At 41.2% G+C, this 22760-nt stretch overlaps 1 protein-coding gene and 1 long non-coding RNA gene across 3 annotated transcripts in view; one reads left to right on the plus strand and one right to left on the minus strand.

Annotated features, from left to right (window-relative positions):
- Window positions 1-22760, minus strand: part of znf462 (zinc finger protein 462) — a 50870-nt gene that overhangs the window by 22410 nt on the left and 5700 nt on the right. For both annotated transcript variants that reach the window (XM_044332765.1, XM_044332766.1), the window contains exons 2-3: window positions 5599-5849; window positions 121-5360 (exon numbers count right to left, since the gene is read on the minus strand). In XM_044332765.1, coding sequence (XP_044188700.1) covers window positions 121-5360; window positions 5599-5809 — 5451 coding nt within the window. In that variant the 5' untranslated portion in view covers window positions 5810-5849. The remainder of the gene's footprint in view (window positions 1-120; window positions 5361-5598; window positions 5850-22760) is intronic.
- LOC122967950 lies at window positions 15480-21499 on the plus strand. The gene is made up of 3 exons (XR_006398725.1): window positions 15480-15541; window positions 18559-18651; window positions 21034-21499. It is a non-coding gene; the product is annotated as an uncharacterized LOC122967950 (long non-coding RNA).

Below are 22760 nucleotides of genomic sequence, written 5' to 3' on the forward strand. Positions count from 1 at the left end.
TTGAGACTGCGGCATCAGATGATTTATAGCATGTTCTCATATACATTAATGGTAATAGGATAATTACATTTTACAGTTTTATTGTTTGATTTACAAGGTTTCACTCATATCTGCGCTCACCTTCTCAGGTTTGGTCTCAGGTAGTTCTGCGGCTTTCTGTTTGCTGAGAAGCTGCCTCCTCCTCTCCTGCCTCATGGCTCTCTTCTGAAACTCCTCATTATGGTTGAATAGATGTTTGGCCAGAACTGGGAGAGCCAGGAACTTGAGCTCACAATGAGAACACTGGTACAACTCAGAGTCCTCATCCCCGGGACCAGGCGATACCACAAAGTCCCTCTTCAAGTCGTTGCTGTGGTGGTCGTTGTAGTGCATAGAGAGCAGCTCGCCTGTGCTGAAGGACAGCCGGAAGCATTTTAGACACTTAAATGGCAGCCATTCAACCTCTCTGTCCTGCTCGGGTTCGAGCGGAACCTCCAGTACTTCTTTTTCGTCTTCTGCCATTGCACTGACAGCGAGTTTCTCGGGTTCTTTGGCATAGATAACGGTAAAGTAGCGACCAAGCTTGCTAGAATGCTGCTTCTTGGGGAAGACACCTGGGTGGCGTTTAATGTAGTGTGAGACAATGCTCTTCCTGCTGAAGGCCTGGAAATTGCAAAGAGAACACCTTCGTCTCTCCACGGCCAAACGCAAGTCTTCACTCATTTCTGAATTGTCTCCTTCAGATGGCGGGGGTGCCATCACTTTGTTGGGCTTTTCGGTTATAGTCTTGGAAGCAGCCAGACAATGGGTATAATAGGCATCAATATCATGCCGCTTCTGGTAATGTGCTGCCAGGCCTTTGCGTATAGGGTTTGTGTACGCACAGAGTGCACATTTGAAGACATTGTTTTTACCCTCGGGCTGAGCACGAACATTGTTGTGCTTGATACGGTAATGGCGAGCAATGCCTTTCCTGGTGGAGCAGAAGTATTTGCAGAGCTGACACTTGAATATAGCATGTTTCTCTGTCTTATTGATGGGTAACTGGGAGAGAGCAAAGTCCAATTCACTGACCTCTTGGACTTTTGCGCCGCTTGATATATTACTGGCACTGCATTCAGCTACTGGCTCTGTGTCCTTACTGGAGGAGAAATTTGTCAGAGCGGGAGTGAACATATCAGAGGCCGACTGATTGTGATATTTCTCATAATGGATTTTGAGTTTCTCCAGTGTCCCATGTGTGTACGGGCACATTTTGCATCTGTATGCGCCAAAGCCCTGCCTTTGAGTTTTGCACTTGTCATCGCTATCATTAACGTCACTGATTTGCTCTATATCATTTGCAAAGTCCTCTGCAGTGACTTTCACTAATGGGTGTCTTTTCTGATAGTGAGTGAGTACGCCATGGATACGGGAGTTTACATATGGACAGTGACGGCATTTATACACAGAACTGGGGTTGATATCTGCCTCCTGTGCAAAATCTGCAGCTTTTACCTTCATGCCCGGGTGCTTCTTTCCATAGTGAGTGAGGAGGCCATGGAGACTGTTGTACTCAGACAGACATACAGTACACTGATAAGGATTATTAGAGATGGAAAGACGGGGGTGGGTAGGATGGGGGTTGCTCTCTTGAGGTGGGGTGGCAATGACCAAAGCTCCATCATCTTCAGCAGACTGGCAATTGAAAGACGCATGCTCTTTGGCAACCTGCTGGTGGATCTTTTCAGCTGAGACATTTCCTTTGATGATATCCAAAAGCACAGATTCATCCCCTTTAATGGCCCAGGGATGGACTGCCTGATAGTGACTGGTTATGTCCCATATTGTACAGGCCTCAAAGGCACAATCTCTGCATTTGTAATGTTTAGTTTCCGCATTGCCCCCTTGTTGGGTGGTCTCTGGCCCAGCCCATAGCTTGCTGGCCATGTATGTGTAATCGACATTGTGCTCAGGATGGCGTCTTTGGTAATGGAGCAGCAGGCCTTGGGGTTCAGCATGGGAGTAAATGCACCACTCACAGTGGTAGCCAGCCTCAAGAATGCCATCTTCGTAAGCCCAGTGTAAAATGGTCATGGCTGTGGCTTTCACAGTGGGGTGCTCTTTCTTCAGATGCTTCTTTAGAGCATAGACATAGGGTGATGTGTAGGAACAGTGTCTGCACTTCAGGGAACGCAGAGGCGTTGCATTTTCAGAGTCTGGAGGGGCTGGCACCATTGCAGAAGAGACACTGCTTGACTGAACCATCTGTGCACGCTCACGCTGACTCCGGACAACTGCAGTGTGACGACGTACAAGGTCAGCATTGGCCTTGGTTTCTCTATGCTTTTTCTGGTAATGAATAAGCACCCCTTTTACAGTGCGGTTGCCATAATCACAGTGCTGACAAAAGAACAGCTCGTCCTCCCCTTTCTCGCCACTTCCTGGTTTAGGGCTTGAGTTGTTGGATCCATCGTGACCGTTGTTTTGAAATTGCTTCAAAAACTGTTTGGGAGCTGCAATTTGCAATTCATCCATTAATTTCATCAAACCTGGGGTGGGGGCACCATGTTTTATATATTTTGCTGTCACTTTTACTTCTGGGTGTCTCTTTTGATAATGGACCAACACACCAACAACAGATCTGTTGCTGTACACACAATGTTTACAGTAGTACATTTCTTCATCTGATCCATACAGTGCTGCACTTGATTGTTTTGGAGGCGTAGCCATGCTGAGGTTAAATGAAGAGTTGGCAACAGGTTGTGACTGATCCACTGAGATGACCTTCATGGTTTTCTGTATACGGAAATAAGATGCCTTTTGCTCTGGGTGTTTCTTCTGGTAATGGACCAAAACAGAGTGCATGTTGGGGCTCGCAAAAGAACACACATCACAATCGTAGACAACAACATTGGCACCCATAGCTTCTTTGAGGGAGTCTGTCTCAGCACTGGCCTCAGGGGTCTTGGGGACTGCTTTCGGTACTGGGCTTGAGGAGGACCTGGGGGTCGACGTGGCTGAGTTAAAACTTTTGGGGCCAGAGTTTAAAATTTCCCTCAAAGTCTGCGATTCGCCAGTCTTGTGGGACTGCTCCACTACGTAGCTGGAGAAGATCATGGCATTGTTAATTTTTACTGTTGGATGCATTCTTTGGTAATGGGGCATTAGACTCCTGACATTGGGGCTTGTGTATGAACAAAAGCGGCACATGTATACCAAATTTGGCTGGTTGAAGTTGAGAACATTGCTTGCTTCAGGGTGGTGATCCATGTAGTGTTGGTGTAGATCATTGTAATTTGTGTATTCAATGTAGCACTCTAAGCAACGGAAGACCGCACTCTGGTCCTCGGGGTCCAGGATGTACTTAAAGCTGAACTTGATGTAAGGGTGCATCCTCTGGTAATGGGTGCTGACGCTACGAGCCGACTTGTTGTGGTAATCACAGTGTTTACAGTAGAAACGTGCAGTTCCAGGTTCTTCTGAATATTCACTGTTCTCTTGGATAGCATCCCTACTATCACTTGGGTCAGCGGAGATGTTTTCACTGTCATCTGAAAGAGTCAGCGATATAGGAATGTTTCTAGGTTTCGATTTAGGGTTGCTTTTTCTTTTCCCTATTCTACCTCCCTCATGAGAGATTGTTGATTCTCTTGAATGAAGCTGCTGTGTGTTGTAAGCAAAGACAGGGCTTTTGCTATCATGGTTTCTGCCCACTTTATCCGCACTGGCATGATTTTCTCCAGCTTCTTCATCATCCATGTCATCCAGATTTATGATCATGTCCTGTTGGCTTTGGCTAATCTTACTTTGAAGGTTACTGGCAATTTCATCAATTCTGGTTCTCTTCTTGACCGAGGACAAATCCAAAGGCAAGTCATTAATGGACTTCCTGGCTCTTTTCCCTGTTACTAAGGGCTTTTTGGTAGCAAGTCCTAAAATGGAGGTCTGGGTTTTTTGTAGAAAGATCGGAGAGGCGTCCACTTCAGCATCCAGCTGGTCAGTCAGCTGACTTTCAAAGACAGTGGGATCTAGGTCATCACAGTAGGAATGCTTGTGCTGCTGGTGAACCCTCAGACCTTTCAGAGTGGTGGTAGAGAAGCTGCAGAGCGTGCAGCGATGAGGGTTCTGCTGGTCGTTCAGTGTGCTGGTTGTCTTTTTTCCATTGACTTTGGAACTTACATTACCCCCATTAACTGGCTCTGCAGCATTGTCATTCTGAGGTTCTGGACTATCACTCGTCAGGTCCAGGGTCTCTAAATCTGAGGAGGTATGACTCTGTTTGTGTGTGCCCAGTTTAAGAGGGCTGGTGCAAATAAATGGGCATTCATCACATTTATACACTGTGGTTTTACCAGAAAGGTGAATGTTTTCAATGTGGCGGGAGATGCTCCGCCTGTGCATTGTGAGGAAGGAGCAAAAGGGGCACTGAAAGCGATTCATGTACTTTCTGAATGGTATTCCTTTAGTCTCCAGTAATTTATTATCCTCATCAGTCAAAAGCTGCTTTGCATCTGCTGACAGGGTTCCAGTATAGCTGGGATCATCTATATCGCCCAACTCTTCTTCATCATCATCTTCTAAGCTGCTCCTAGAGTCTTCTTCATTGAGTAAGTTTGCGTCCATCTCTATGCCACTGTTGGAGACATCAGATGAAGCAAACCTCTTCGACACAATGGAGGAACCTGTGCTGTTGGGTGTAACTGCACTCATCTGTGCATACTGAAAAGATGAGATCTCTGCAACTGATTTCTCCAATGTATTTTCTGGTGTTTTTCCACCTGACTCCTCGTTTCCACGATCATCTGTGAAACTTATCTTTGATACAGTCGGGCTTTGGGAAGAGGAGGGAGAATCTGGTTTAGGTGAGCTTGCACTTGCCTCCCCTTCCAGCTCTGCAATGGAAGAAACTATCTTGACTTTGTCACTGTGTTCCTTCACCACATGATTAGTCCAGCTGTCCTTCTGGTCAGTTTGATAGTCACACCATTCGCAGGCGAACATTCCCTTCATGAGTCCACTGGCCGAGTCGGATTCTCCTCCAGTCTCAGCATATTCCGAAGCATCTCCAGCGCTTTCTGAGGGAACTTTGTTATGATACATGATTTGGTGTTTCATTATCCTTGCTTTGCGTGGAGACTTGTATGTGCAATACTGACAGGAATACACCTTTGAATGGTCATTATGCATTATAACAGTGTAGCTGGGCTGCTTTGTTGTTTGTGTGGAGATATTTTCCCCTGAATCTTCCTCTACAACATTATGCACCTTTTTGGTGTGATTTCTTAAGAATGACTTCGATCTGAAGTAACGGACACAGAACTTGCACTGGTAAAACGGCAGATGGGTTTCAGCTGTCTGCTTCTGTGACGTTTGGTTGGAACCTTCAGTAGAGTTGGGGCCTTGAAAAAAAAGAGAACGTGTGTGAGACATGTGTTGAAAAATAGTAAAACATGAGCATTTAGCTTTTGCTGTTGTCTCTGTTAATATAACCAGCTACATGTCAATGCATTTTTATGCTCCTCAATGAAATATACAACCATCCTACTATGTAGAGCTCTTTGAAACAGAGAAAGAAGTGTTTCCTAATCCTCAACAAATTAACTGTAACATCTGAATTAATGTGGTAGGCAGGCATACTCATTCCAGCTTTAGGAGGCGTATAATCCTTGTCATCCTTATCCTCATATTCCTCCTCTTCCTCCTCATCTTCATCCTCGTCTTTCAGCGAGTCAGACTCATCTGCATCTGCAGGCTGCAGGAAAACAGTGTGTACTTCCTGAATGTGGGTCTTCAAATCATCATATGACTCGGCACGGAAGTCACAGCCATCACACTGCAATACCTCCATCACTGAAAGGGGGGAGTACTCCCTGGAAAATCAGGGAAACCTGCAAAGAAAAAGGAAAAAATCATGAGGATATACAGGATTTTCCAGGGAGTTATGGCACCATGCATGTCTAATTCATCTGGTTGTGACTGAGAAAATAAAAATGAGAATCATTGGCTAACCCCCATTTACCCTGCAAGTTTGGGGGGGGACTTCTATTACAAGGAGACTCTCTGTATGTACAGACCTAAAAAAGCTTGAAGCCTGAAGTCAGTTAAAAATTCAGAACAGGGAACATGTCCATAAAAATGATCTTAGTGATAATCTAACATGATTACCAATGGCAATCCCTGCTGTGAACCAAGAATAATCAAGTACAAGATGAATGACATGTCTTTTCAATATAACAAGTGAGGCGATGGTGAGCAAAAACTATGACGTCTTCAACCGTTCATGATTACATGCTCAAAACGATATCCTTAGAAAGCACAGCCTCATTTGCTAGCTTTATAGAGCCTCTTCAAATTGCATTTGCAAGAATGTCCTACAAAAGCAATGCAGCACATTGCTGTGAATGGAAAAAAATTATCTATGACAGCAATGAGATGGTAAAATAAAAAGTTGTAGGAACGAAAAATTAAAAATTATATGAAGAACGCACATTTGTTTGTTTATGCCACAAATGTCTGTTGTCTCATTATGATGACAAACCACACTGACAAATAGTCACAAATTCATACAAAAACGACACCATTTTCAATCTCTAATGGACTGGAGCTGTCAAAAAACTCTGATAGGGAGCCTCGCAAAACATGTCAAAGAGGGAAATTCAGCAGACGCTGATGTTACCCGGAATACTAAGAAGGTCCCATTTTTTAGCAGAGCATCATTCCAAGAACAATGGAGGGACTGAGGAGGGATTATGGGCTGATTTGTCCCATTTTTATTACCTTGGGATAAGCAACAGCTGGAGAGCAGCTCCACAGCTCAGTATTTAGAGCAGACTATTCCATCAGATTGTATCAACCGCTCTGAAATAAGATTGAATGAATCAACTGAGAGATGAAGGCTTTATGTCTTTGGGCTTCTCTGCAGTTTGGACTTGGCCAGAAAAATGGAAGCTGGTGATGTGGCCATCATTTCACAGCTCCTTCATCGAGGCTTTCTAATCAATTGTCATTTTGTCTAAAAAAAAAAAAAATCGCAAATAGGTTTTATAGCTCATACTGGTTATGACAGGTAGTTTAAGGTCGCAAATTACAACATTGACGTTCAAATAAAAACCTAACCAATCAGACTTTTTCACACCCTCTTTTGAACACGGTAATGAGTAAATCAAAGTATAAAGCTTCTCATTTCTGACAACATATTATGTCTCCTTAAGACAGGTGCATACTGTGGTGCACACAATTCATTTGGAGGAAAAAATCTAACCAACCAACACCACATGAAAATCAACTTTTAAATGTAACAATAAAGGTGAATCATATTACTTTAGTGTGACACCTGATTACACAGTAAATATATGCCAGGTCTCGTGCAAACAGATCAAATGGGCAGTGCCCAAACTGCAGGTTCATTAGTCCCAAAAACTGCATGTTATATACGAAGAAACTGCATCAACAAAAAGTAACCTCGCTAATAGAAAGTCAACAAATGAACACTTAAGAAGATTTTGTTAAGTTAACACCAAAGTGATTCAGCACCTATCTGACAGTGTTTCAATAAAAACTGTTTTGAGTCTAACAAAGTTGATATTCACACTGTAATAAGGCTCCCATTCAGAAAGTCCTCGTATCCCATACCGTAACCCACGGTATCGGTAGCTATGTTCTGGGAATCAATAGGTCTGATGATTGCTCTTCATAGATGCATAATGGCCAACATTTACAGTATGAGGCCCGGTTTACAGGAAAGGATGATTACCCAAACCACTGAGGAAGTTCAAGAGTGGTTTAATGATTACTATGAAGAACTACTAGAAAACTTTGCAGAACATATTAATTCATGATGAATTAGAGCTGTTTTGAATGCACAGGTCCTCCTCTCCATTACCTCCTTGATATACTGCCAGGTGTTTTCTTTATTTTGTCCACCCCTGCATATCAATGTCAGTTGGAAAAAAAAAACTTTAAACACAAGACTAAAACAACAATGACGTGAACAAATGGAGATTTGTGTACACACCAACACACTGTGTACACTGTTTGTCAGTTTCGTTTCTAACGGTTAAAAACGACCAGGAAAGAAACTTGTGCAACAACTTTTTATGTGTTTTTCTTTTGTGTCAAACTGACAATTGACAACGTCATAAATCATTCAGAATGTTTTTAAAATATTTTTTCCTTCATTGTACAGCTTGACCGTATGAGTTAACTGGAAAAATGAGAGGAGAAAAACCACTAGTCCATCCTCACATCCAAGGCGACTCATTTAAATCAAATTAGATGTAACTCATTCAAAATAGCACCACACTGACGAGCACTTTCCAAACTCAAAACTCACATTTTGTCGGGAGCTGAGAGCAAGCATTAATTTGTGTGTACTATTAGGCAAAGATAAGAAATATTTTGCATGTATTCAAAAAGGATTAATGGTTCACACTGCAAGCATGACCCTTGGTGAATATTATTGTATAATCCATTGTTCTTAATGGAAAAAGTCTACATTATAATGTGACTAGAATCTGACTTAAACCACTCTTACTATAACCATAAGTGCTCTTTATACTCTTGCTGAAATGCCAGAGTTATTAAAGAATAATAAAAAGTCAATATTCCACTGTAGCTATAATTAATTGTATAACACTCTCATAATAAACTGCTTCAATTTGGGCATCCTAAAAATATGAGGGGAAAAAGCATCCTAATTGAGTTATATTCATATAACAGCAGCGTTATTAAACTGCTTTGGAGCAACTGTGACATGAGCGCAGTGCCGCTATGTGTTTTTAATTTGGGAATCATCATTTAAAGAAACAGCAACTTTATTTCAATCAATCTGAAGTTGTATTCTACAAGGGCGGTCTCTCTATAGGCTTAAAATACTCATGTAAAAATGACAGCACATGTATTGTGTAATTATTACACATAATTTGGCTGAATCTATCTTGTCAAAACTGTAAAGTGTGCAAATAAGGAAGTCATTTAATTGGAACTATAGCAAACCTTATAGGCCTGTAAGCTTTTTTCCATTTCTTTAAAATAAAGACTAATGACTTTCTTGTCATCAAAGAGAGAGAGAAAGAGTGAGAGAGTACAATATTTACTGTCCACCATTTTATTTGACTGTCTGATACTCCCATGACTCTGTCAGTGATGATGGTTGATGATGATGATTGGTAAGTGTCCAAATTTCACTATATTGCTCATTATTGAGTAAACTATTGGGTGTCTATTGTCTTGGGAGAAGTGAATGAGTGAAGGAAGGAGTGATTTCAGCCTATGAGTCTTGTATCACAGTTCCTGAATTTATTAAGTGTGACAATAAGCAATCAGACCTTGAATACACCATCACATGAAACAAAAACACTGCCACATTTGACTGACAATCCAAATATTATAAAAAAAAGATGTGAAGTATCTCCAAGCCATCAGCTTGTTAAATTTTGATAAAATGTATTGTTTCAAGTTGTTAAAAGTGAAGCTCCTGTGTAATTTACTTTTCCCTAAAAAAAAACAATGAAAGAAAATTATTCAATACTGAAAACTGAAAAAATATAAATTTGATCTTGTGTTACAAATTCCGCTTTGATTTTAGCAAGGACACCAATGAAATACAGCTTTGGTAACACTATCAAATTCAGTCCAATGATCTGGATACTGAAACCAAGAAATTTCAAGTGAGATCCAGCCAGAGACAGTTGGGAATCCCGCCCTGCTTCCCACACCCAACTGGCCAGCCAGGGGAGAGCTCCATGTGAGCAGGCCAAGCTGCCAGTATGTCCCTGAGCAACCAGGGGATCCATTGTTATACAGGGTCAGGTTACAGCCTCACCACGGGGCCCCACCCTGCTCTCTTGGCAGTTCACTGCTGTTTTGAACAAAGTTGCCTCCTAATGCCAGGTTCCTTGACATGGATATCAAGAGAATCCTTTCGGAGAAGGAGGGGAGAGGAATGCCTGGGGAGTGAGGGAAAAAAAAAAAGCCTCCTACACAACCACCATCTGCCTTAGAGTTGGCTGTGTCTTTTCAGCCAGTCAGTTCCTGCGCCACACCAAGTTAATGGGTGAGATTGTGTAACTGCTTTCATCCAGTCAGCTGGGGCTCTAACAGGCAGCGACTGAGCTGCTCAGATCCTCCTCTGAGCCGAGCTTCAAGGGCAGCCATTTTAGGAGCTGACTATGTGCACTTAGGTGTTCAGCCAGCACACAACATGGACCCACAGATCTGATCCTCTTCCTCAAAGGCAGGCAGCCTGTCACTGGAGAGCTGCTGACAGAAATCTATCTGCCAGATGTACAGCACTGTACCCAAGCCCTCTGCCCACACAGCTCAGCAGAAAACATCTCACATTCTTGCCAGCCTGACTTTGCCTAGTCCCTTTCATTTCTCAGGGACATTATCTCTCACATCAAGAGCTTTTCAGAGAAATTCTAGAAACCCCGTTCGGAGTGAGTGGCATGCACTGACACTTTGTGGAAAAACCAGAGGAGAAATACAGCAAATGCGTTTTGTAGGAACTGCCAGCAACGTTCCGCAAGGGGGTCTAAAAATGTGAGGCATGTCTGAACTTCTTTATCTCAGAGCTCTGCAATCCTGAGCCCTGAGGAGAAGACGAGAAGGGACAGAGAGAAGCAGAAGGGGAGAGCAGGCCGGAAGGGGAAGGGTGGGAGGAGAAGGGGAGGCAGCGAGGGAGCATGACGGAGCCACCTGGAAGACCTTCAGTGGAAAGCAACAGAGGACAAAGCCATCAGACTGGGCTCCCCAGATTCCAAAGTCTACTGACATTTGTTAATCACCAACCGGTCTCTCTGCATCGGTGAGCTCTGCCAGCAGTCACACCCTCTACTCAAACTGGCTGACAGCAGCTGCTCTGTCTGAAAGAGGGCCTTTGAATAAGCCAGCATTAAGCTGATTAGGAGTACAGAGGTTTTGTCCTTAACTGTTGGTTAGTGCTACCATCTCATGCCGTCGGCGAGAGAAAACCCCACGGATGTGTTACATTGTTATATGGCGAGCATCCTGGCTACAGATAATTTATCTGCCAAACAAGACAGGACATGCATCTCCTCAACCTGCACAGCCTCAATAATTAATGACCCATTGATTGAAAATGACAGCCTGCTTTTTAAAGGAAAAAAAAAAAAATACAGTGGCGGTAGCAGCAGGTAGCCTGAGCCATGGAAATTGATTTTTACCGAGATGAGATGACAACATCAGAGAAAAATCAATAAATTTTTAGTTTCAAGAAAGTTCTAAAATAAAAAAAATAAAAGAGAGAGGAGTACAAAGGTAACTGCATAACATTTGAAATCCTGATCTCTTTCCCACAGTGTTCTCCAGGTTTACTCAGACTAAAAAGAAGAGAGCAAAAAAGACAGCAGAGAAAGATCTCATTGTGTCTGCAGAAGAGCAGCAAACGTTGCGTCACAGGACCAGTGAGAATTTGGCCTCTTGCACAAACAGGAGATAGAGAGCTGGAGATCAAGATGGCTACTCCCATCCTCTGATGTCAGCAGCCCTGGAGGATTCAACACACCGGATCTGATAGCTTGCTCAGCAGTTACTTGTACACAAATAACAGTGACCAAAGAGTTGAAGCTACACCTCTTGTACACAGTCTTGACAAAAATAGGATATAAAAGCAAGTAGTGGATTGTGAATTATGGTAGAGGTGTTCCTACTGTACTCATACTGTTAACCTTCTCTATACAGATAGATATGGAGCTACATGAGACAAACCTTTACATACCTGTACTGTAAAGCAGCAAATTTATAATGAAACTCAACCCATGATCTTTCAAATTCCAGCTAAACCACAATCTAAATATTTAGCTCACATGATGATCATAATCATAGAGAATGACCCATCAACTAAAAACATTATTACATAATATTTACTGCTCAGAAAACCATGCAAATCTCTCACTATGTCTGCTCAAAGGCCACATGTATTAGACTTCAATACGACTGTAAATGTAACTTCAGGTAATGTTATCCAACCCAGAAAAGCTTGGATTCAGCATCTGAAGAGTCAAGACCATAGAGCGAAGGAGCACAACAAAACTCTGGACAACAGCATACTTGATAATGGTGGATGACATTTTCTATTCATAGCAACACTGATCTTATGGCAACAACGTCTGTCGTTCGTGTTCTCAACACATTTGCTTTGTCTTATTTTAATTTTAGCTCATGGTGAGAAACTGCGGAGACATTTTTTTGACTGTGGTACACATCACAACGGTTGACAGCCTCTGTGATGTTTTTGGCTCGACTACCAGGCGTTGCCATCGCACCTGAAGAAAGATACTGTTAACAGGCACCGGGCCAACGTATGTCACAGACAAGATGTGGAACTAACAGCACTTGATGTTTAATTTAATTCTACCTAGCGGACGGATATTGGTTAGTTCACATTTTTGATGCTTTATTTTTTTTCCTTGGATCACCTACTGTGTGTGTTGTCTTTCCATGCTGTGTGCAAGCCTGCATCACACGTGTTGTTTTATATTTACTAAACATTCAACAGCACAACCTGCTTTTCCTGAATGTGCCAAATCTACCGACGGGTCTCTGAATCTACACAGTGCTACACAGTTATTTCCTTATAATTCTGTTAATAAGTTCATGTTTTTGGTATCATACACCATATTTTGTAGGGGTTCTATGAAGTACTTATCCATAGTCAGTGTATTACCTGCAGATCTGTGCACTTTATTACACCACATATCAGCTGTTTGGGTCAGAACGTGCTGCTGTGGCGTAACACAGTGCGCGAAAATACGAACTATCCCTAAAAAGGGCCTATAGCTTTGTAATGGTATGACATGAAGCAGCATTAGATAGCTTTGTATCTCAATAGAAGGCTCATATCAATCTCCTGAAACCCAACATCTGCTGATGCAAGTATGGGCCAAGTCAAACAGGAGCAAGATATATTTATTTTGGCATCAAACCTTTAATCGTTCTCTTTACCAGATACAACTGAGCAGCTTTGATACCAGAAAAAAAATCAAGTAAGGCTTTTGGTTTCAAAGCCAAAGTTTTGTTGTTTTTTTTTTGCTCATCCTACACCTGGTGACTGCATCATTTGGTGTATCTGGAGTCGTGGTTGGGGCCTTTAGATGAGATATTTCACAACTGTTCTGGTTTACACAGTAAGCATTAAACCTGCAGTTTAACAGTTTCTGTTGGTCACTACACTTTGAAAATGTTGTTGTGAAAATGTGAGAAAAGAGCCGACGGTTAAGAGGGGTTATGATTAAATCAAGTATTGATTTTAATATGATTTAAGAAAAATGTTTTCACCAACATTTTGATGTGACTGAACATGCACCCTTCTGAGCTGCCCCTTGGTGAGATGTCACAACTGGTCTCATGTACTGCTAGATAGTTATACATGTGTCAAGGTCAGCAATGCGTCAGCCAATCAGTCATGAATAATGCTGCTCCTAACATCCTGTTTCAGGACTAGAGCCGAAACTATTAGTTTGTCAATCGATAAGTCTACAATCAAATAAATATTTAGGTTGTTTTTCAAGCAAAAATGCCAAATATGATCTAGTTTCAGCTTCTCGATTGTGAGGATGTCGGTCGGGCAAAACAACCGATCTGAAGTCACATTTGGCATTATTGTGACAGGCATTTCTCATTACTTCCTGACATTTTATAGACCAAACAATTGATCAGTTAATTATGGAAATAACTGTCAGATTAATCACTAACACAGATAATCAGTAGACGCAGCTGTAGATCTGATTTCTGGTTTTGTAACACTGAAACTGTGTTTTTCTGCTTGAAAACACACACGCACACACACACACACACACACACACACACACACACACAGATACTAAGTAAGTACTTTCTTTGTGTAGAAGGCTACTTGTCACAGGAAATATTTAGCTGTCCTGATCTTTAAACCCAAGAAAATAACAACATCCTGAAGGGAGTTCTAAATCTGTTCAAAGAGGACAATATGTGAGGCAAGACCTGACAGGATTCTAACTGTGTTAGGCAGAAATCCTAAAAACAGGTCCAAACCAAGCAGGCTTACTCAGATGGAACACAAAAACAGTTCAGACTCGGTGACAGCCACTACCATCCAGGCGGCCCTGAGTTACAAATAGAGCCACCATAGACACTGACTAGAGGGTCAGGACAACTGAGTCACTCTTTCCACGTCTGTGGAGGATCTTAACACAGCACTTCTGTTTGAGCTGCAGAAGACTCACTCAAACGTGTTAACCACAAATGAAGTTTGATCTGTCAGCCCTGGGCGTAAAAGTTTAAAGAAACTGTTATTTTTTTTTTTAAATCTTGATACCCGTATCTATGGAAATACTTCTTAATGTATCCTGTAAACACTGTGAGAAGTTGTTATGTGGTGTTGGTAGAGGTTTTCAGGTTTGATTATCACCACTAAATATGTTGCACATTATAATCTCCAAGAGCCAAAAGTGGTGTCTTAAAATTCTACTAAATTCCTGTTTTTCAAACAGTTTACTATCTTATATGTCAAAGAAAAGCAGCTATTCCTCACATTTGAGAAGCTGAAACAAAAGCCATACAGAAGATGTTTGAAATTTGCCTGAAAAATGACTTTTTAATTAACTGATTGCCAAAATAGTTGCTGATTTTTCACAAGCTATGTCTCCTTCCGCCCCTCAAACATTTTAAAAACCCTTTTCTTAACTTTAAAGTGAGATTATGTAACTTTCAAAAGGAGATACATTTCTGCTATATTATTTATGACTACGGCCCAGTCAAAGGGTAACCAGGAGGCTAACAGTTGTACTGTTGTACCGTCAGCAAACATGCACTTGTACAGTATGCGCATGTGTCTATAGCTATGCATGCACAGCATTCACAGAAGAGAAATAACACTAATACACACATATGCACACAGTCTGGCAGCTCTGTTACCATCTCAACTACATACAGAGGTCTGAATTCCAGCGTCGACTAGTTTGGGATTTTTCATGGCCTCAGCCTCACCTGAAGGTCTTAAAACACACATTAAAGCCATGACGTCTGAATATAACACAAGAGTATTATTCCCTAAAAAGGATCTCCCAAGTATTTCTTAATACATGCTTTGGAAGTTATTTCAGTTCAGATTAGGAATGGTGCCCTCAAATACAAGCCAGCCAAAATAACAGCGTCTGGTTTGTAGCCATTCTTTGGCCTGCATGCACGCTGCTCTTGTTGGCTCACAGTTCGGCTTTTATCTGTCGGCACTGTAGCAGATAACAACACTGGTTCAAAAAAGAAAAGCTGGTCCGACCTGACTGACCTTCATATTCCAATAGTGTGCTGCCGCCTCATCCCTCCACAGAAGCAAAACGTATTGACAGATACAACCACAACACTGCATGGTAGTCTGTGTTAGTAAGCATGTAAAGTGGAGATACTGTACGTACAGTAGTTGCTGTGTTTCACATATGCTAATCATTTTCTTATTTTACAGGTTTTCATGAAAAGAAGACTGATTTAAACGTCTTTTTCCTTGTTGTGTCCCCTTGCAACTAAAAGTGTTGGGTTTCCTGCTACAAGAAGACTACGTGCACCAAAGTTGACTGTAAAACAGGTTTTCATGCAACACAGGAAGCTCAGATAACGGTGAAGAGTGAGGAGAAAAGTTAACAAGTGAAGAGAAAAATAGGGGAAAAAAAAGCTTCTGATTATGCACAACAGTAGGCCAATCATTTTAATTGTCAATCACTGTGTTGATTATTTCAACATTTCTGTGAAATGTCTAAAAATAGTGACAAATGCGGATCACGGTTTCAAGGGGCCGATGTGATGTCTTCAAATTGCATGTTTAGACCAACCGACAGTGTAAAACCCAAAGATATTCAGCACACAATGATGATATAACAGGGAAAAGCTGCAAATCCTCACATCTGAGGATCTCAACCAGCAAATATCTCAACAGATATCGGATGGATCGCAATTAAACTTGGTACAGATGTACATGGTGCCCAGAGGATGAATCCTAATGACTTTGGGGATCCACTTTTTAGCCAGTGGCCACCCTTGATTGTGTTTTTTAGTAAAATATTCCAACTATTGGATAGATTGCCAAGAAATGTGGTACATACATCATCAGGTCAAAATTTCAATTTGTCAAATACCTTTTTTATGACCTGCAAAACCAATGAGCGTCAGTTGTATTTTGTATTTATTGATAATTAGCTAATGTTAGCATTCTAACACGTTGAGATGGAGAACATGGTAAGCAATATATCTTCTTATCAGTGTGTTAGCATTGCCATTGTGAGCAAGTTAGCATGTTGACGTTAGCATTTAGCTCAAAGCACCGCTGGGCCCAAGTGCTGCCTCACAGAAACACGAGCTGCTTGATAGTGACTTAAACAGGAAATGAATTATTAATCAATTAATGGACTAATAGTTTCAGCACTGCAAAAGAATACTTAAAAGTAAGATAAATAGGATCTAAATTAAGACATAGCCTGAATAAATGGCCTTTTTAACATGTGATTTTCCACCATTTTATATATTTAAATAAAATATGTCAAAAATAAAATTAGACAATAATGCATTACTAGAACCCCATACTACTTTAACTATAGTAGTGGTGGCTGTCATTTTGGCCTCCAATGCCTTGGTTATTATATGCTAATATAAATATGTAACAATATGTTAATAATCCACTTTACAAGTTTTACACACCAGACTTAAACTACAGTACTACCACCACTAAAGTCTGACAGAAAGATACCTTGTTACTCTAGACTTGATGAGCATATCTGTTTCATCACAACAGTGTTTCAGCACTGGTGTGATAAGAACAACAGTGAGCTGGACAGTAAGGTCAGTCCTTCCTGCCTGTGATCAGAGCGCAGAGCTTACTTAAATGATGTGATCATGTGGTGCTGCTCATTTGAGGAAGTCTGAATACACAGAGATGAGACATCGATCCCACCTGGCCGATCAATGGACCAGGCCTTCACAGACGAGATGTGAGAAATCAATAATGTTCAGTATGAACGTTTTTGTCATAACATTCATCAGACATCTGCTGGAATGGAATGAAAGGGTTGGGAATGGCATGAAACAGAACAGAATAGAGCTGGAAATACAACACCAAAGCCATCACACAACACCCTGTAAATTGTTGGTATAAATTTTACTTTTTTGATTCTATTTAAACTTAAATCAAGCCCGAGTACTTCTCTGATGATAATACATAAAGGCTCTGTTGTGCTTGGAGGTCAATAAGAGGAATAAAGACAGCATATATTGCAGTATTATTAATCATCTTTAAAGCTAAACCACCAGCTATGCAGCTACACTTTTGGACCTTAATCATAGTAACGCTGAAGCCATATCTTGTTAATAATGAATCAACCAACAGTGGATGGGCCAAAAGTCTAAAACGTCTATGAGAGTGGTCAAAAACATCAACACTGTCATAAGATACTATCAACCACCTGACAAAAACGCAGGCCTTAATCTGACAACAAATCTGTTTCAGCAAGCATATGGCATTCAAAAAAATAGGTCAACCATTAACCAGCCAACACGGCCTTGACCATAAACATCCTTCTAGCTCTCCTTCATCATAAGCCCCAAGTCCATCTGAAATGACTGATGTGAAGAAGAAAAAAAAAAAGTATTCTGCATTAAAGCAAGATAATGACAACACATTTCTAGGCCTGTTGGGGGGAGCAGCAGAAACAAGTTGTGAACACAACACTGACATATCATCACCTTTTAAGCTGATATGTTGAACTTGGTGGCAAACAGCTGCTTATTTCCACATCAAGCAGTCACAGAGAAACATTATCATTCATTTGGAGTCGTGTTTCTGTCCACTTGGCGACAGACTAAGTCCAATATTCTCTCTCTTTTATCTCTGTTTTTGATCTCTTTACCTTCTAAATGCTTCACTATGTTCACCAGCCAGTCGCTAACGGTGTTTGTTGACCATTTGGTGCTGAGCAGGTAGTGTACAGTGAGTTTTTAGAGCTTTCTCTGAAAACAACACTATGAGAGCGGTGAGAGTGAACCAAAACACTAAAGCTGCAGCCAGACAGCTGAACCATAGGCTAAAACTCAATATGAAGCTCCATAAAGCCGGGGGGAGCTGCAATGTCAGGTGATAATTCTCTGTCGGTTCATCACTACGAGCGACGCCTTTGACGTTACAGATCGTCATTTGATACATTGTTATTGTGAAAAATATCAATTATAGCTGCTTTAAAATAGATATTGTGCTGTAACTGACACCTACCAAGTCAGTTCTCTGACTTAATGACTCTTCTACTTTTATCCCAAAGTTGCCGCTGTTCAGCAAAAGTTACATTGGATCACTTAAAATGGAGCTAAAATGATGTAAGACTTCTCTGCTGGGCTGCACTGGTTAACTTTTGGAGACAGGAAGCATTTTCCCCCAGTATTTTAAGTATTTACTTGTGTAGGTTTTTGAGTTACATTCTAAATTAATATATATTTTAATTCAATTTTAGTTTTTGAATGCAGTTTTTGATCTCTGCACATCTGCATTTAAGATATTTCTTTGCAGCCACAATTAGAGTTTATACTTTTTTTTTTTTTTTTTTTTACTTTTTTTCTTTACAGTGTAAACAGCTTCCTTGTGTCTGAAGCTATTCTCTTCCCCGCCTCCATCCTGCCCTGCAGCTGTGTAGCAGCCACCACCATGTGTTGCAGAAGGTATTGTCCTTAAGGTTATTACCTGCTCTTGATGTAGCATTGCTCTATATTTAGGAACTGAAGATCAAAAACATTCAAACATGGTCTCATCAGGTCACGAGTTCCATTTCCTGTCATGGGAATTAACCACATGCTTTCAAAATTAAAAAGTGCTTTTGGTGAGAAGTAGTACTCATATTGTCGGCCTACTCCTCAGCTCAGCAGTGTGTAGTAAACACGAAACTCTTGCAAAGTGCATGTTGAGGACAGACTCTGCTATACAGTCCTTCAGTTATTTTTAGCTTCCTTTTGGCCTCTTGGTAGTTTTTCCTTCAGAGCTTCCTCTTTACATGACCGTCCATCATTGAAAGATGACCTGATTCAGATGATCCTGATGGTGCCATAATTCCTCTAAGTCTTGAAGTTTGTCTTCACTATGTTCCAGAAAAGATGAAAGGGTCTTAAATCTGATTTAACGTCTAAAATCTGTCTTCTAATCTGAATCTTTCAGCAGTAACATCTCAAAAATGCTGTGTTGGCTCCTTTTCTGACCATGTTCATCTCTGTACACGTTGACATTCACGGAGAATCTAGTTTGATTTGATCCAGTCAGAATCAATGCACTTAATTTAAGCAACATTAGCTCACTTTAATGCCACTAATTGAATCCTAAGACAGCTACACCCTGAGTTAACAAGTTATGCGCATTATGCAACTGAAATGTTTACTCATTCTTAACTCAGAGGGGATACAAACATTAGCCTTTTGTGTTTAGCTTTCTTTCACTGGTTACTCAAACTGAATGAATGAGTAAAAAGAAAAGTCTGGGTTTTCAGGAAACCAGCTCAGTAATACCAGATTGTCTCAGAGGACTGGTAAATACAGGTGCAGAGCTTTTCAGACGCTGCAATCCAGAAAGCTTTGCTGATCTGTCTGCAGCCTGACCTTCAATGGTGTCACATTCACAGGGCATAAAAAAGAAAACACCTCACAACAGCAGGCCCTGACCACCCTTAAGGATTCAAGGTAACGGAGAAGCTTGTGTTATGACCGCCACCATCCTATTGAGTTGACTGAATACAGGTTTAATTGAGTAAAATACAGCAGGAGCTTAAGAGCTTTTTTGTTGTATTGCTGAAAGATATCATGTCAACATCTGATTCAACAGTTAAGTTACTGCATTACATGATACGGACATGCGCCACCCACAACGAGGTTTGGACGATTTTGATCGTTGGACCTGAAAGTATTCTGCTGGTTGAGGCCGTACCTCAAAAAGAGACAGAATGGCTGAAAGAAGGAGCGAGGAATGCTATTAGCATGGCTCCTCATTGCAATACCATGCTAATCCCAGCAAAAGATGATAATTTTCTATTTTATGTCTGGGTCACCCATACTGCAAGGTCAGACAGTGCCTGTGTCAGCCTGTCTCTCTCTGACAGATGGATACCTGACATCACCCACCCAGTCAGATACTACTATTAATACTTAATATCACTGCAATCACTCTCCTCTTTATAGCAGCTTTCTTTCTTTGCCAACCAAGAACATTCCCTTCTCTCAATCAAAGACATCTAACTTGATAACTCCATGTTTCTCTCTAAAGCTGCACCAAAAAAAAAAAAAAAAAAATGAAAGAAGCTGGCCATCATGGTACAAGTAACCTTGCTCCAAGGGTAGCCTTTGTGTTTAGCAAAGGGCTCAGATTGTTCCTTCTGAAAAGGGGGCTGCTGCGACACAGAGCACTCGCTAGCAACATTTGGCCTCTTTTGCATAGACAGAAGATAATGACCAAGCAGATTAGGAGGAGACAAGCATTAATGGCCATCTTCTGTGTGACTACTGTCTTTAAGGTTGTCATGGTGAGAACTTGCTGTTTAAAAAAAAAAAAAAAACACTATTCAATTCACAATGTAGCGCTTACAGTCTTTTACATCTCCTGCATTTACGTTTTAATCATGAGCCTTTAGAGATATTTATGTGACCTTCAAGCCCGAAATTTTCACAAAGCAACAGAGGGCTGGTAAATCCCTCAGCTAAAGCCTGCTGGGTGTGAAGGTTAGATAATGAATACCCTCACTCTCTTCATTCCTGTTAACAAAACCAAAAATGAACCTTTTCATCTTAGCTGATTTTTTTTTTTTTTTCTACCCACTGCTGGTCCTTTCAATGCAAAAAAAAAAAAAAAAAAAAGCACCAAATGAAAAAATGCAGTTAATAACACATATCAAAACCCAGGAAATCAAGTAGTAGTTCAGTGTGGATAGGAGGTGGAAGGAAGCAGACATGCATGGCTTGAGTTCTCTAGAAGTCTACTGCTCAACCTTCTTTTAGTATAGTCACCTCACTTGGCTGCTCTCTCACTTCTCTCTCTCTCTCTCTCTCTCTCTCTCTCTCTCTCAGGGCTGACAGAATTATCTTCTGCATCAGAGCTGAGGCTGGGCCAACGCTCCACACAGAGGACTCCATTTCACACAGCGGCCCCACTGTGGCCAAGGAGACACAGCCAATCACGCTGGAGTATCAGTGGCATGGCCATCCACCATTTTGTGCTCCTCAAGGTCTTTGACTGTCCTGCTCAGCTGAGTGGAAGCTGCCTCTGCTCCCTCTGCTATCTTGTTACACAGATGGAAGTGTTTAACTTTAAGAGCACAGACCTGAGCGAGCAGCTTCCCCTCCTGTCGGTTTCTCTGCAGACTGTCATGGCAGTCAGCAAAAGCAGAAGTGAGATGTGTGTGGTTTTTGTGCGCTGCAAAGATGGCCACCTAGAGTGCGACTCGGCTGTTCTTCACAGGCTGAAGACAACGTCCTGAAGAGATCTGCCTCTAAACAACAAAGCTTTCAATCACCCTGTCACACAAGTGCAGAACTTTATGAGATACATGCAAAGCTTCTGTAGATAACTTTATCAAATAAAGGCGACCCAACATGTTCTGAGGCAAAATCCTTTTTTCTAGACTGAAAAGCATAAAAGATAAAACTTGGGGCAACCCTGAGCAACATGATTAAATATTCCATCCAAAAATGATTAAGTGCACAATTTAATTAATAGCCCGGGGCATGATTATTTTTACAATTTTATATGGGAAGGAATAGGTAGATATATTTGGTTTTCTCAAGAGGGTTCTTCCCTTGAGCTTGAAGAGAAAAATTCTCCGAAAAAGAACCCTATCAAGCGCTGTACACAACACAAGTAGGCTACGGCAAAAAAAAAAAAAAAATACAGTTGTCTGCTTCTCCAAACAGTACACGTTCACAGTCCGACACATGAGGCTGACAATATGATTCAGATCTCCTAAAGCTGAACCGCACGGGTTCATCAGGCTAAATAAACAAGACTTAAGTCAGGCAAGTGAAGGATGTCCCAAGGACAGATCTTGGAGAGAAACCAGGAAGTGTTTTTCCACAAGGACAATTACTCCAGGAAACCTTACATTCCATGCAGCCTTGTAGTCCATCTCTCCTAGGAAAACATTTCCTGACATAAATCAATCTGCTGTTGTCTTGATCCAGCAATTGAATAAATTATCTTATTTGTATTATTTGACTACAATATGAATTCTTTCTCACTATGAGTAAAACCGTCTTCCACCAAAGGCTCTTATCACATCTCAATCAAAAGTCTGAAACTTTTTTTTTTTATTTTATTCCTATTTTACTTTTGTTTTCTTCTTCAGTAATATCTAACTCCACCAGTTCACCAAAAAAAGACCACAAAAAAATGATTACAAGACTGTGAGATGCACCGAGGGGTTTCTGGTAAGTGGTGTTCAGTGGACAACTGCCAGATAACACTGCAATGCTGACTTCCTTGTAAGCCTGAAATGGCAGTTACTACAGTTACAGGGAGTGGGTGAGGTTACAAGCTAGTCAGGATGGAGTATTTCAGAGTGACCAAAAGAGGACGCAGGAAGCAATAAAAAAATAAAAACTCGGTCTGGTTTACACACAGAATTCCAGAGAAAGACTCTGCTTTGGCAATCTTTTAAAAAGCTACCGGTAACTTTATCTAAGAGGAGAAGAAGTGAGGTTCCTCTAAAGGTTTACCAAACCAACCTCCTGAGGCAACTCAACAGGTTTGAGAAGGGAAAGATGAGAGACCCATCAATATTAACTTACCACTGAGACCT

The sequence above is a fragment of the Thunnus albacares genome, chromosome 18 (genome assembly GCF_914725855.1).
Source record: "Thunnus albacares chromosome 18, fThuAlb1.1, whole genome shotgun sequence".
NCBI classification, from domain to species: domain Eukaryota; kingdom Metazoa; phylum Chordata; class Actinopteri; order Scombriformes; family Scombridae; genus Thunnus; species Thunnus albacares.